Source organism: Atta colombica, unplaced genomic scaffold (assembly GCF_001594045.1).
Source record: "Atta colombica isolate Treedump-2 unplaced genomic scaffold, Acol1.0 scaffold19, whole genome shotgun sequence".
Classification (NCBI taxonomy): domain Eukaryota; kingdom Metazoa; phylum Arthropoda; class Insecta; order Hymenoptera; family Formicidae; genus Atta; species Atta colombica.
This window is the reverse complement of record NW_017259282.1, coordinates 1,115,710-1,130,948: the sequence shown is the minus strand read 5'-3', so window position 1 is coordinate 1,130,948 and position 15,239 is coordinate 1,115,710. Positions and strand designations below refer to the sequence as shown.

Below are 15,239 nucleotides of genomic sequence, written 5' to 3'. Positions count from 1 at the left end.
TATATGTATTTATATTTAAATTTATATATAAAATTATATATAATTATATAGAATTATGTTACGCCAAACCCAAACCTTTAAAAATTTGATCAAAGGAGACAATGAGAGAGAATAAAGAGGGTATAGAAGGACGGTTAGACTCAATCTGACAATATACGCACAAATGCTACGGTTTCGTTTTCACTGACCGCGTCACATCATCCGTTTTCATCACGAGTTAACCAATCAAAACATCCCATTTATTATAGGTATGGTTAACACGATGCTGCAGGCGTTTGAGGGATCAATTAAAAGAAAAAATTTTACAAACTGATCAATTAAAAAATGCTTCAAAGCATTTGTAGAGACTTTGATCACCGTTGTAACGTTTAATTAGAAAGATATATTTGTCGAGATTAAGTTAATAGAGGAGATTCTGTTTTCAATCACCAATCAAACTTTTCTCTGTAATTTAAATTTTTAGAGTTTTGTAAAGTATTTGTAATATAAATTTTTAATTTTTTTTATAATGAATTACAGAACGCAATCTTAATTGCAATCTTTATGATGGCTTGCCGCTAGATCGGAGTGAATATAAACTAAATAAAAAAATTAATATAGTTACATTGTATGCATGTACATCTAATAAGGACCTTAAACATCTGCAACGGAATACCCTGCCGTGCTATACCGCAATAGTAATTTTTTTCCTTACACGGGAATTCAAAATTGCCAATAACAAGATATTGGCTCTGACTTTCACATTTGTAATGAAATCAAATACACAGTTGAACTTCGCAGAAACTTTGAAAAGTTAAAAATGATACACAAACAAAAATTACATTCACTCCAGCCTAGTGGCAAGTCATCAATTGCAGAGATTGAAATTGAGATTGCATTTACTATAATAAAATTTGAAATTCACACGTTATGTACGTTTACTCTACGAAATTCTAAAGAAAGAAAAGTTTGATGCTACTCGAGAACAAAATCCCTTCAAACATTAATCTAATCTTGACGAATGTTAAACGCTAGCAACGCTAGAGTCTTCACGGAGTCATCTGTAAACGCTAACGCCAATACACTATCTCGGAATAGCGTTAATAGCGCACAGTTGTGATGTAACATGCTATCGTTAGTAACATCATGATCGCGTTTGTTAGCGCTATCTGCAGCTCCGCGAACAGTTTGCAGCGCTAAATAACATAAATAGCATCTTTCCGAACGCATTCATTATAAAAAAAATTTGAATAAAAAAGATGTTATCAAAACAAATAAATATTTTTTTAAAATATATATTATATTGTAATGTATAAATATATATTATATACAATAATATCAAAAATATTATAATAAAATTCTAATTTTTTATTAATAATTAAACTTTTTTTATTAGGTGCTTCGAAATAAATATCCTAAATCTAAATAGTTAAAATCGCATCGCTTTTAAAACCGATTTTACATTAGTTACAAGCTGATTGCAAGTTTGTTGCGACAGCCAATATGAAGTGTTGATTTCAAAATGCGAGCTTCAGATTGGCTATCGCAACAAATTTGCGATCAGTTTGCAACTAATGTAGAACCGACTTAAGAGCAAAACAAGTAGTATCTCGTTATGTACTTTAAAAAAATTAATTTATTAATAAATTTTTTAATAAATTCGTTACCTTACGATATACAGCGTACACAATTTAAAATTGTCAACATTTTGTTACTTCACTGTATTGGTGATGACATTAACAATTAATATATTAACCGTTAACACAGATAAATAACAACATAATCAAAATCACACGCTGTGTTCCAAAATCGATCAACTTCGGATGCCAATACTGAAAATCTAACAAGTGAATTTCAAAACGCAGCCATAATGCATAAAAACATGCATAAGCGCGAACGCTAGACTAATATAGTGTTACGTGCATTTTTATTAATATAAGGCAAAAAATGTTAAAAAAAACACTTTTTTAAAAATTATGCTACAATACATAATAAGTAGCTTGAATGCTACAAACTACGTTATGAGTGATTATGGTACATAGCATAATTATGCTACGGTTGACTACACTGGTGCACTAGTATGGTCTGCCGAATTCGCTATAAGGTTAGCTAAACTGGGATTACAAACGATTTCAACAAGCAAAATGCTAGATTCATATTGGATCTGACATGCGTCGTACTCTGCAACCAATCAGAAAACAGGATTTGCTTCGTATCATCATACATCAAACATTCTTCTGTCGGTCGACTGTAACAGTATGCCTTTCAACAAGCGACATAGTGCAACACAGTACGACACAATGATCATATCATCTTTGATTTAACATTGGCAAACAACAAGGATGTAATGATCCATTGTGTCATTTATATCGCTTATTGAAAGGCTCAAGACAGGGGAATACTCGATTGTAGTTGGTTGGTTCTTACATTATTGATTTGGTTTAAACACTCGGTGGAAACTAGGCCAACGAAATAAAATTCTGCTTTCTGATTGATTGTAGAACGTCATATCCAGTCGCACGTCGGATCCAGTGACAAATAAACTTTAATATGAATGTTTTTAAATATATTAACTTATTTCTATGCACGTTTCATCAATACTTTTATTTTTTCAATCGATTTATTTAATAATTGCATTTAAATCAGTTAATTCTATTAACAAGTGCTTAGTAACGTGAATTTGTCACTGATCCGTGCCATTTATGCTATATGTAAAGGCCATTTTACATTCGTATCATAGACGTCGCAAGCTTGTTGCTTCAGCCAATCCGATGTTTCAATTTTTAAATCGCATGATACTTATAACGCTTCCGACGCTACGATGAATATAGAATGGTTTTAAGGTGATTCCCATGCAGCGGATCGTACTTAAGCGAATTGATATCGCCAATCACAGAATCATTCTCTTAGATCTGTTTGCAAATTTTGCAAGCAGATTTAAGAGAATGATTCTATGATTAGTGATACACATTATTCTAATAAGCTACGGTTCACTTGTTACAAATACTTTGAAGCGTTTGATTGATCAATCGGAAGAAAGAATTTTACTAATTGACCAATCAAAAAACGCTTCAAAGCATTTGTAACAAGAGTCAAATGGATCGCATCATAGAAGAAAAAAGAAGCAACAGTTTATGCGGTTCTTATAGTTACCTAGGCTACGTTCCAAAATTTTTTCTTTCAAGGAAAATTTTACTTTCAAAGAAAATTTTATTCGAAATATATAGTACACGTAACGTATACTATAGCATACAGAGTAAAATCTTCCTCAGAGAAGAAATTTTGGAACGTAGCATTATAGTTAGTTTCTGTACCGCGTACCACATATCGCGCTACATGTAATCGCACCCTCAGACGTGACATGAGAGGTTATGTAGATCCTGCGTGATTAAAATTTTCGCTTATTTCGCGTATATTGAATATTTATGCATTCTACAAACAAACAGGAAATTCCAATAATATGACGGTCAGGACGCTTTTACATTTGGGCGACATAGCAAACAGATGGTGCGGATTTTTAGTGTTTATATAAAGTCTCAGACACGAGAGAATAGCGGATAGAAATAACACGATTTCATTCTACCAGAAATCAGATACATCGGAATATACAATTTCTTCAAGATAGTTGAAATCATATTATTTCTATCACTATTTCCTTGTATTGTGTCCGGGATTTTAGACTATCATTTTTTGAAATTTTGATAATTATTCAGGAGATTAGGAGATGCTTCTCACCTTCAATTTCAATGAAATTATGTTTATTCGATGTGTTTCTGCATGAAACGGAAGATTCTGGCATTAAAATGTGCTCAGTCTCTCAAAATAAGATATTAATCATTAAATTTTTTTTTAATTGTTAACAGAAACCTGAGAGTAAACATCTCAGTCTTTTTCAGGATAATGTTTTTATGGTTCTTTTCTTTTTGTTATTATGTGAATCAGACAAGGATAAACAATCAAAATTGATTATATTATCGTTTTTGAATAATAAAAAACAGAAACACGGAAACATGTCGCTTTGCCCTTCGAACCGAGATATTAATCCTTAAAATCGATGATTATTCAGGTTAAAAAAAATCTATCGCAGCAGTGGTTCATTGCTTTAAAAATATAAATTTACTTTAAGAACACAATTTTTCACATTAAAAATAAATTTTATGCTAAAAGAGTTTATATTTTTAAAGCAGTGAATTTGTGTTTTTAAAGCAATAAACCACTGCTATGACAAATTCCCTAACCTAAGTAGTCGTCAACTTTAACTTTTAATATCTCGGTCTGTGGGGCAGAATGATACTTTTTTCTGCTAGATTCTTTTATTTCATGCAAACGCATCGATTTAGTGTATTTTTATCAAAATTTGAGGTGGAAGAGAATCTCTATAATATTTACAATGAATTATACAGAAATTATATAAGATCTCAATTACTGTGCCTATCCTTATTATGTGCTTTTGTATTTCAATAAATCAAAGAAAACTAGCACAAATAAATAAAAAAACATATTTTTGTTTGTTAAGTTAAATTATTAACGCATATGATACCGAAGATAATATTTTATTTTTTTAGTATTAAAGTATTTTAAATATTTTTTGAAAGATGAGGAATTTATGTGAATCCAGTAATACTTTGTTCCTATTAATGTGCCATATATTGCTGAGAACATTGTGTTATGAATGTACTTTGAAATAAATATAATTAAAAATGAAATAATGATTTATGTAATATTAACATAAACAATTAGTTTAAATTTATTACCTGTTTTAGTAACTATATGTTAAAATGAATCAAATGTGGATAATAAGCACATAAATTGGAGGTATATTAATAAGGCCATCACTATTTAGAGGACTCACTAATAGGGACAAAAACATATTTACTATTTTTGTCAAAAATTTTATAAAATAACATTTTTTTAGATTAAAGAAATATTATAAGAAAAAGTAGTTGAAAAAACGATATTGATTACAAGCAGATAAAATTAAAGCTATAATATTTAATAATTAATTCAGTAATAAGCATTGGCATAAAAGGCACATTAACAGGTATAATTATTCTAATTCATCTTCTCTTTGGTGAAAATTTTTTTTGAATTGGAACATTTTTCAGAAATATTCAGAAAGTTTATATCTTCTCTCAGAATTTTTCATACAAGTGAATTCTGAAATATTCTGAAATTTTTCATCCCACAATTTTTAAAAAATATTTTTAAATATTTTAGATTTTATAATTTCATAATATTTTATCAGAAATTATATTTACAAAAAATCTTAGAAATGTTATATTTCATAATTAATATATGTAAAAAATTATGAGAAAAGACGTAGATTTTCTGAAAAGTGTTCCAATTTATATAAAAAATGTGAGAAAGTTATAAAATTATATAAAAATCCTAAAAAATTATAGAAAAATTCTGAAAAATTATATGAAAAACTCTGAAAAAATTTTTCATCAGGGTTGTGCTGCAGTAAATTATAATATTGAATTTTTTTCCTTTGTGACAAGCTATGAAATATTACTTTACAATTCAGTAATATTATTTTGTTACTTAAAATGGTAAAATAGTTAGAACTATAACTTTGCTAAAATGATAAATATCTCTGCATTGTGTAAGGTATAAAGATCTTATTAATAAAATATTAGATTGAACATGTCATATTTGTATTTATAAAAATGTATCAACGCCTGAGCCATAGAAAGCCTATATCGCTCGAAAACAACATGAAGAAAGGTCTCTATCAAGAAATGAATGAAAAGCGATCTATTATTTCATATGAAGCGTGAAGACTGATCTATCTCTGTCGGAACTCATACGAAGCACGGTTTTTTATCAAGAGAAAATAAGAAGAACATGAAATTCAAGTGGCATGAAATTAAAGAAGAATTTATTATATTACAATATTTCACTTCTCATAAATTTAGTTCTCACAAGTTTAGTTACGGAAAATTAAATAATATATAAATGAGTGCGAGATACAGAAATGAAGATCAACGATTTCCGTTCTCAGTCATACTATTATAAAATTTATAAAAAAAATATATTGCGCTATATAACCTCTTCTTTAATTTCGTGCGACTTGAACTGTTTTTCTTATTTTCTCGATACAAACCATACTTCGTATGTATTCTGACATAGATCGATCTTCACGCCTTATGCGTAATAAACCGCTTTTCATTCATTTCTTGATGTAAATCTTCCTTTATGTTTTTCTCGATAGCACCTACGGTTCAAGCATCGGTGTACAAAATTATATTTTCTTCTTTTATATTCAAAATATTTTAAAAATCAGATATATACTTGTATTGTAATCTCTTATACTTGCTATAACTGAAATATGTTCTGATGTATTTATGGAATTTTAGTGTTTTCATAAATAGACAATACTGCAAGGCCAAAATGCAGCAAGTATTACAGTACAGACAAATAAGAAGTTTAAAGAAGTCACAGATATTCAAATCAGAGTCTCCTTTTCCTAAAGCTCATATCGAAATTGGAACTGTATCATCTGCAAAGTTATGGAAACATCTTGGTTTCACCATTATGGTAAATAAATAATATAACAAAGCTATTTTTAACTATTTAAGAATGTACCTTTCCACTTGTGCATGAAGAAAAAACAAGAAATATGAAATAACAAAAAAGAAATATCACTAACTTTCTTTTTTTCTTTTTTTCGGATTAAATCGGATTAAACTGAAAAAATCGAAAAGTTCTCCATTATTTTGCAATTTTCGCTATAGTTAATAAGATATTTATAACTAAAAATAGCCGAATGAATACTTTTAATAATTTTTTATTCGAGTACTATTAACTTATTTTTGTAGAAAAACAATAAGATAAAAATGGTTTATTTTCTTCTTATAGAATTCCAAATTTTTTCAAAATTTTTTATATACTTTTTAGTATTATATTTTTTTATTGCTAATTACTTTTTATCAACATGAGAAAATGCGGCAACTAAGAAATTCTGAAAAAAATTCTCAGAATTTTATGAGAAGAGAAACAATTTTTGTTTCTTGCCGTTTTTCCGAGGACTTTTCGATTCAGTTTAGTCTGCTCTATCTGCCCATGAAATATTTGACGATTATTTGGGAATTATGGAATACCCTGTATAATATGTATATATGTGTATATAATTTTAAAAAAATATTTTTAAAATACTAACTTTTCTTAAAGTAAATAAACGACATATGAATATTTTGCATCATTAGTTTTTGTTTCATTAGTTTAGCGGTGCCACTATAGCAGGTGCTGCAATTTGGGAGTACGAACGTATCAGAAGCCAGACGTACAGACTAATCCATCGTTATAGACAATTTCGAATTAAAGTATGTATTGTTTGAAGAAATTCGATAGATACTTTAGTTAGAATATACAATAATACATTGGTTAGCGAACAGGATGGAAGAGTGAGATGGAATCATGGTGGCAGAACTTGACTGAAGGACAGAAGATGTTTGTCCCTATATGTTTTATAAATGCAGTTATATTCTTATTGTGGCGAGTGCCGACATTGCAGAAAACAATGGTGCGTTATTTTTGCGCCAATCCGGCTTCTAGTAAGTGATACCATCGTCTTGAGTAACTAATGCTTGCAGTTTATAACAATTATTTTGCTTCTGAATTATCGTAAATGTTGATTAGAATAATTCTCATGTAAGGTGCGTCATGTTGGTCTATGGTACTTTCCACCTTTTCACATTACTCCATAATCCATCTGGCTGCGAATATGTACGTGCTGCACAGCTTCAGCACAATAGCTGTGACAGCGTTGGGGAAGGAGCAATTTTTGGCTCTATATTTATCAAGCGGAGTAATTTCCAGCTTTGCTAGTCACGTGTATAAAAATATGTTTGGAATGCCAGGCCTTTCTCTAGGAGCGGTAACTAACTTTAATTTGAACAATTAAAGTAACAAATAGTTGTATATTGCAGATATGTTGAAAATTATCTGAAAGTAATAATATAGTTTCATATTTTTTGCGTATGTCTGTATATCTTCTATTGTATTATATCTATCTGTTTAAGTTTCAACTTTTAATAGTTATTTTTATTTTAGTCTGGAGCGATTATGGGTATTCTTGGATTTGTATGTACACAATATCCTGACATACGACTCTGTATAGTTTTCCTTCCCATACTCACGTTTACAGCGGGTATGGTAAGTATCCCATCTTATCCAAATTACATGATTACGAACATGAAGATAATAGGCGCGTTCAAGTTAACAAAGCGGTTAGCCTGTTTGCCGCCTGTTTGAGCAAATGAGCACAATTGGTTATTACTTACAGATCCAACTAATCATATACAATCACTCGGTAAGCATACCTAGCCGCTTTGCCGTCTTGAACTCGCCCATTATTACATAAGAACAGAATTCATAAATTACGTAAGATTCGAGATGGTCTTAAGCTAGTGTTTGAGATGTCATAAACCAATCAAAGGCCGGTATTTACAATCAGTTCTTATTTTAAGACTGTCTTAAGTAATGTCTTAATGCGTAAGTCGCTAATGCGGCCTTCTAATTGGTTCATCTTAAGATTGTATTTAAGACGGTCTTAAATATAAGATCCAACTATGAATATACCGATTAAAGAGCCGTATTACCATTTTAAGATATTGCTTGAGACATCTTGAAATTAAGAATGGACTTTGGATTCCAGCCATAGTCTTCCATGGTATAATCGTATTGTATTTTTTACTTAGGCAATTAAAGGAATAATGGCTTTGGATGTTGTTGGTTGTATCTTAGGGTGGAAATATTTTGATCATGCTGCGCATTTAGGTGGTGCATTGTTTGGAATGTAAGTTTCATTACATGATATAATTCTTATAAAATAAGCAATTTCTACTGCTATATTTTAATAAATTTAAAAAATAAAAGATTAACATATAATGTTCTAAATTTAAGCAATGCTATTTTCTAGGAAAATAATTTCACTATTTTATTAAGGAAATGATATAAATTAAGAGATTAGCAGATATTGATATAAATCACACATACGCATGCATGCACGCACGCGTCACTCACACACACACACACACACACACACACACACACACACACACACACACACACACACACAAATTTTTTTCTAACAATACAATTTCCATACATAATTTTTTTCTAACAATTACAGATTCTGGCAAGTGTGGGGTAATGCCAATATTTGGCAGAAACGAGAGCCTCTTCTAAGTCTCTGGCATGAATTCCGAGAACCTCCAAGATCATAATGATATTTCCCTTTTTTCTAAATTTAGATTTCAATTTGTTATATTGTTTACGGTATATTCTGTGGATAAATTGTAAAATTTTAATCGTCATGCAAGAATATTTGCTTAAAAAAAACACAAAAATTCAGATATACAATATTTCTATTATTTATAATTCCATATTTTTACATGTAGTAAAATATAAATTTTTGAACAAAATAAGAAAGTATAAAAGTTATTCTTTATCATATAAAACTCAAAAGTTATAACCATAATTGTAGTATTTTTTAAATTTATTTCAATGTAAATTTCCATTAAAATAAGAAATATAAATCTTATAAATTATAATATCAAAATCTCAATTTTTTAAAATACATATTTTTGGTACAGTAATTTTGGATACAATCTTAATTTTTAAGATATTTCATATGATGTTTAAAGTGATCTTCAATAAATGTAGTAATAAAGTAATAACTATGATCATAGTCATCTTGAAATCTGATAGTTAGTGCGATGTTATCCTTATCCTTTGCAGCATTTAGTAGATTCTCTGGTAATAATTGGCCTTCTTTCAGAAACTTATCCTCTTTGCCCTGTAAATTATAGAAATACACAAATTATAGAATTACGAATCGTTTGAATTAAAAAATTAAAGAAGTCATGCATTATAAAAAATTAAATGTTAACACATGTTAGAGATGCAATTAAAAATTATTAGAACCTGATCAATTAAAATATCCAAAGGTGGGCCATTATATTTCTTTGCTAGTTCGGTAGCATCCCATTCCTTCCATGCAGCATTATCCTCTGATCCTCCCAAGTATCCTGAGAAAGCTTTTTTTCCCCATGGACATAAGATTGGATTGCTTATGGGTGCAAAAGCTGAAACTGTTTTGAACTGTCCCGGGTTTTTAAAAGCACAAATTAAAGCGCCATGTCCTCCCATACTAAACAAGAAGAAAGAAGCATTTAAAGAGTGCTGAAATGTTCCTGTATTCCAAAGAATTATTTTTTATACCTATGGCCCATTATAGATTGTTTAGATGGCAAAGTTCGAAATTCTTTATTAATCAAAGTTGACAATTCTTTTGTAATATAGCTGTACATTCTGTAGTTTTTTTTCCATGGTTCACATGTCGCGTCTACATAAAATCCTGCACTAGTACCAAAGTCATAACTGTCATCCTCTCCAGGAATGTTCAACCCTCTTGGACTTGTATCAGGTATGACAAGAAGTACACCATGAGTTGCAGCATATTTCTGCGCTCCGGCTTTCTGACTAAAATTAGCCTCTGTACAAGTAAGACCAGATAAGCAGTAGATAACCGGTACTGATTCCTTCTCAGCTTGAGATGGTATGTAGAGAGCAAATCTTGTCTTACATCCCAATTCTGTACTATTAAACAATTACAATCATCTTTTTAGATTATGCAAAATACTTAAAAATAAATTTAGGATAATTATTTAGAATACCCCTCTTCCCCACCTAAAATCTTAATAAAAATATACTCATTCAACACATTTTTCTTTAAGGGAATGCTAGAGCGATGGCTGAATTTGATTGATGTCGATAAAACATTTTTAATTCCAAATAAAATATTATGTACATCAAGAAAACATTACATACATTAATTAAAACATTACGTACATTAAACAAAATCATTAAGTAAAACATTACATATATTACTTGCTCTGCTATATCCTATATATATATCACATGAATGCGAGGTTATGTACATTCAAATCGTACTTCTCGAGCCATTTCTCTTATAAGCTTCAAAATCATAATTTGAATGCAGTAGTTTGTCGTATGTTGTATGTCGCACATGAATACGATTTACTATTCTACAATTGAGTCGTTGATCGAAGTCAGAAGGTCGGAACAAATATAAAGAATGAATATCATTTGCTGACATTTTAATGACATCGAACGAGCAATCTGTCAATATTATTAAATGCAGTGTTACAAGTACTTATCATTTAATCTGGAAATTAAATATATTCTGGTGCTCGAACTTGTAACAAAGTTTACACAAACACAACACATGGTTGTAGAATAATGCGACTCCACTTACTTGACTACTATGTATTGATTTAATTAGTTTTATAATATTGAAAAGGATCAAAACGATGATCGAAACATATATTATTCAAGTTATTAAACTTGAATAAATTTATATACACGAATTCACCTAGTATCTTATAGGCATTTTCTTAAGTTTGACAAAAGAATTAAATTACAAAATATTTTTATATTAAATAATAATAATTTAATAAGCAAAAAATTATCTGACATATTTATATCATAACAGTTTCTCAAATTTGTGGATATTTTTTACCACAGATCTCTTTTTTTGCTAACATTTTTAAAATCCACATCGCGTTTATCATACAAGCAATGATTTTCGCGAACAAAATCAATTATTTCATCTACATTTAGTGATTCCACAATATAAATATATCCATATATCCATATAAAAATATCTGTTTATTCATACATAAATTTGTCCGAAGGTTATGTTTCATTTAGTCGTAGTCGGAAAAGGGAATTGACCATCTTCTATTCCGACAATAGCCGACTTGCGACAACTTCATTCGACAGCCGACAATCCAATGCGCATGCGTACGACGACCGATTTCGATATATGACTGATTGTAGAATGGGCTTTAGAAAAATCGAACATTTACTGCTAGATACAATTATTGCCTTTAATTACCGAGTCTTCGCTCAGAGTTCGTATACATGTCATTCGATATAAATGTTTCTTTTGAAGTTTTTAATCTTAATTTCATAAACTCAGTATTGTTTGTGCACGATAGTGCAATATGCGTTGTGTTGAAAAAATGTAAATTTTGAACTTTTTTTCCGATTTTAGTACAAAATATATTGTACCACATCCAAATTTTGCGTCTACTTTAATCTTGTAAAAAGATTTTTGATTCCGTTCACTAAATTTGAACTCTGATAGCAAAATGTTAGCAATTTGGAACCAAATTGACAACAAATTCCATCAGATTTTGACTACAAAACTATATATCATCTGTGTCCGCATTTGACTACAGATTTGTTCGACAAAGTCTGTTGTTAGCAAATTAATGGCAGAAACCGATCAGAGTCTGTTCTCAATCTACTCTCAATCTGCCGTCAGGTTATGCAAGATTTTGCTCGGTTTCTGCTATCAATCTGCTGGCATAGCATGTCTAGCAGGATTTGTTATATTTCTGGCAGCAATTTGCTAACAATGTCAGATAATACAAATTCTGTATACAATTTGGTGCCTTCCTTTTGACCAAGGTATTTCGTTCTTCTTATTTTATGTAATTTGTCTTAATACAATTTGACATTCGAATTTTATATGAATTGACATATTACCACTGATGGTTTTTTTTAAATATTTTATTATATGCGCTATCTAATTGATTCGTTAATTTAATAATGTATTTTTGCTTTGTACACTGAAGAAAACTGTAAGCCGAAATGTTTGTAATTTTATTATTTTATTAATTGTATTTAGATTATTATAGTATTTACATTCTTATGTTAATTGTATTAATTTAAAGTCAGTCTATATAAACTCGAAACGACTTTATTTAATTTGTTTTGAAAATCTTTTAAATTAAAAGACAGTTTGAAATTAAAATAACAATTCGTTTTCCGAAAAAGTCAGTGCATGGAGAATTCAGCCATAAAAATTTCGGACCGACAAGCATGCAATTTTCCCCAACGATATAAATGATTATATTTATATGCTGAAAAAATAAATACTTATATATTAATGAATATTTATCAAACAATTATTTATTAATAATGAATTTCTTTTCATACGTATAGACATTCAATTTTGATAATCTTTATTTAACGTGTATGTGTAATGCATCCTATTAATTCTGGTTGGTTGATCCTCTATTATTTTTTCGAGATTGCATTTTTCGAAATTTCAATTATCATGAGCAGCATCTTAAATCTTCAGTGAATCAGTGAAATTGGCCAATTTTCTTAAGACTGACTAAATTCGATTTTATTCCTTTCCATTAATCGAACTAAACAATTCGCTGTTGACAATTAATAACTAGTAGATGCGAAAAATCATTTATTTAGATTAAAATTGACTAAGACTTAAGATTTTCGACTATTGACTCATTGTAGAATCAGCATTAAGCGTTAAAGTTCGAGATGAAATTAAGATATCTGTTCCCAACTTGAACGCTTAAACTCTGAAGTCTTGAACATTTAATTTTAACATTTAATAAATCGATTCACGAAGCCGATCACAACGTTTTTCTGCCAGATTTTTTTCATTTTGAGTGAAAACCTTTCGAATGTATATTTTTATTAAGATTTTAGATAAGGAAGAGTATTCTAAATAATTATCAAATTCAGGAACAAATTCTTAGAGATTACTGATTTTTTTGTATATAAATATAAATCATATCCCAGATAACAACTAAGCAACATGTCTTGTTATTGGCATGTTGTTCGCTAAGTGTGCATTGTTAAGTACGTGTTGCATCAGAATTGCAATTGAGTTCTTATTTATTGACAACTTAAAGCCTTCACGGAATGATAATATTGAATAGCAAATTGCCAGCAATTTGCCGACTACTTTAAAATAGTCATTAAAATTAGTACTATTGCCATCATGTTGCCTTAATAATATGCAGCATCATACAATATATGTCATATTGCCGACAAGATAACATTGATGCAGCTATCTTACTGTTAAACTGCTGGCAATATATTTACGGCAAATAGCTAGCATCATAGATTTGTGCGATTTTGCTGAGACACGCTTTGCTATCTGAATATGTTTTGTACATTTACCTGTTGTGTGTATATACTTTCTGCCAGCCTCCGAAAATTTTACTACTCTCAACTTCCGTTAATTCAGACATCTGAAAATTATATTGAATTCTTAGTGAATAATAATCTTCTAAATAATTGCACGAGTATTTTATTTGCCACTAAACGAGTATTTTATTTGCCACTAAAAAAATAGATTGCGAAGGTTAGAATCAGATAACAGATAAAGGTTAGGTTAGGTTAGGTTAGAGGTTAATTAAAACACAGAGAAACTTGAGAGAGGACATGAACTGCAAAATGCCGCGCACTACTGCCCTCTGACAAAGTGGATATAAACTACATAGCAACATCTACTTTTCAAGGCTGGAGATGATAAATCGATATCTGATTCATATAATCGTGTTGCATGTAACAACTGTTTCATGATATAGAAGGCGCGAATGCGAAATCAGACTATCAACTGTCAATCTTGACGGAATTGTGCTGTTTCTAGGAGTCGATTCTGTATCTTCAAAGTGAAAATTACAAAAGCGAGCAAATTTATTATGATGTTGACCAATGAAATAATCAGTATTCTAATAAATTCGTTCATTTTTATAATTTTCACCTCATTTCAAGATATAGAATCGATTCCCTGGTACCCGACACCCGATAATAGTGCTCTTATGTCTTAATTCTTACTAGAGGAACTTTAATAGCGTTTTCGGCCCAACTGGATTTGCACCAACCTGGGTTAGGAAATGCTTCGCTTTTGGTTGATGTTACATGCTCTACCAATGGGAGAGCATGAAACATCATTACTTCAATCCAGATTAATGCAAACAATATTCAGCGATAAATGATTTCATATACTAATAATCTCGAATCGCTGATATAAATGGGCTAGCAACGATAAATTTTTTTCACAACATAATTAATAATTATATTAATTATGTTGTGTAAAATGATGTAAAATGTCATATTAAAAATAGTATTACGATTGGACCTGTCAAGTTGATGCGATTGTGCACAACAAAAATAAAACGAAACTACGACAAAATAGATTAATAGCATATATACATTAATGAATGTACAAATTTAAAAAGAAGATATAAAAAAAGAGATTTTGGGTTGATCTTTTATTTGAAAGATGACGTGATTAAAAAATTATGAAATAATATAAAAAATAATATGAAAAAAAATTATTAAAAAATTATCAATGAATAACCGATTATATACTTCCATACACCCATGAGTCGAAATGCTCTTTT

The 15,239-nt window shown here is 29.8% G+C and overlaps 2 protein-coding genes across 3 annotated transcripts in view; one reads left to right on the top strand and one right to left on the bottom strand.

The window, feature by feature from the left end:
- The first annotated feature begins 3,298 nt into the window (after positions 1 to 3,298).
- On the top strand, positions 3,299 to 9,222 carry LOC108686806 (presenilins-associated rhomboid-like protein, mitochondrial). Of its 2 annotated transcripts, none has more exons than XM_018192275.1 (8): positions 3,299 to 3,486; positions 6,339 to 6,519; positions 7,203 to 7,304; positions 7,370 to 7,535; positions 7,638 to 7,858; positions 8,035 to 8,136; positions 8,682 to 8,779; positions 9,116 to 9,222. In XM_018192275.1, the coding sequence occupies exons 1-8, from the start codon at positions 3,440 to 3,442 to the stop codon at positions 9,207 to 9,209; spliced, it is 1,011 nt and encodes a 336-aa protein (XP_018047764.1). In that variant the 5' UTR covers positions 3,299 to 3,439; the 3' UTR covers positions 9,210 to 9,222. The 2 variants fall into 2 exon arrangements, with proteins under 2 accessions (XP_018047764.1, XP_018047765.1); XM_018192276.1 differs by having other exon boundaries at positions 8,728 to 8,779; positions 9,116 to 9,196.
- Positions 9,223 to 9,332: 110 nt separating this feature from the next.
- Positions 9,333 to 15,239, bottom strand: part of LOC108686797 (S-formylglutathione hydrolase) — a 25,726-nt gene continuing 19,819 nt past the window's right edge. The window contains exons 2-5 of the mRNA XM_018192264.1: positions 14,011 to 14,081; positions 10,207 to 10,584; positions 9,910 to 10,135; positions 9,333 to 9,781 (exon numbers count right to left, since the gene is read on the bottom strand). Coding sequence (XP_018047753.1) covers positions 9,596 to 9,781; positions 9,910 to 10,135; positions 10,207 to 10,584; positions 14,011 to 14,081 — 861 coding nt within the window. The 3' untranslated portion in view covers positions 9,333 to 9,595. The remainder of the gene's footprint in view (positions 9,782 to 9,909; positions 10,136 to 10,206; positions 10,585 to 14,010; positions 14,082 to 15,239) is intronic.

Excerpts from the sequence above, each read along its gene's own strand:
- LOC108686806 (XM_018192275.1), top strand. The coding sequence starts at position 3,440 with ATGACGGTCAGGACGCTTTTACATTTGGGCGACATAGCAAACAGATG. Across the intron at positions 7,859-8,034 it reads CAGGCCTTTCTCTAGGAGCG|TCTGGAGCGATTATGGGTAT; the intron begins GTAACTAACTTT and ends TTTTTATTTTAG. Across the intron at positions 8,780-9,115 it reads GGTGGTGCATTGTTTGGAAT|ATTCTGGCAAGTGTGGGGTA; the intron begins GTAAGTTTCATT and ends TAACAATTACAG.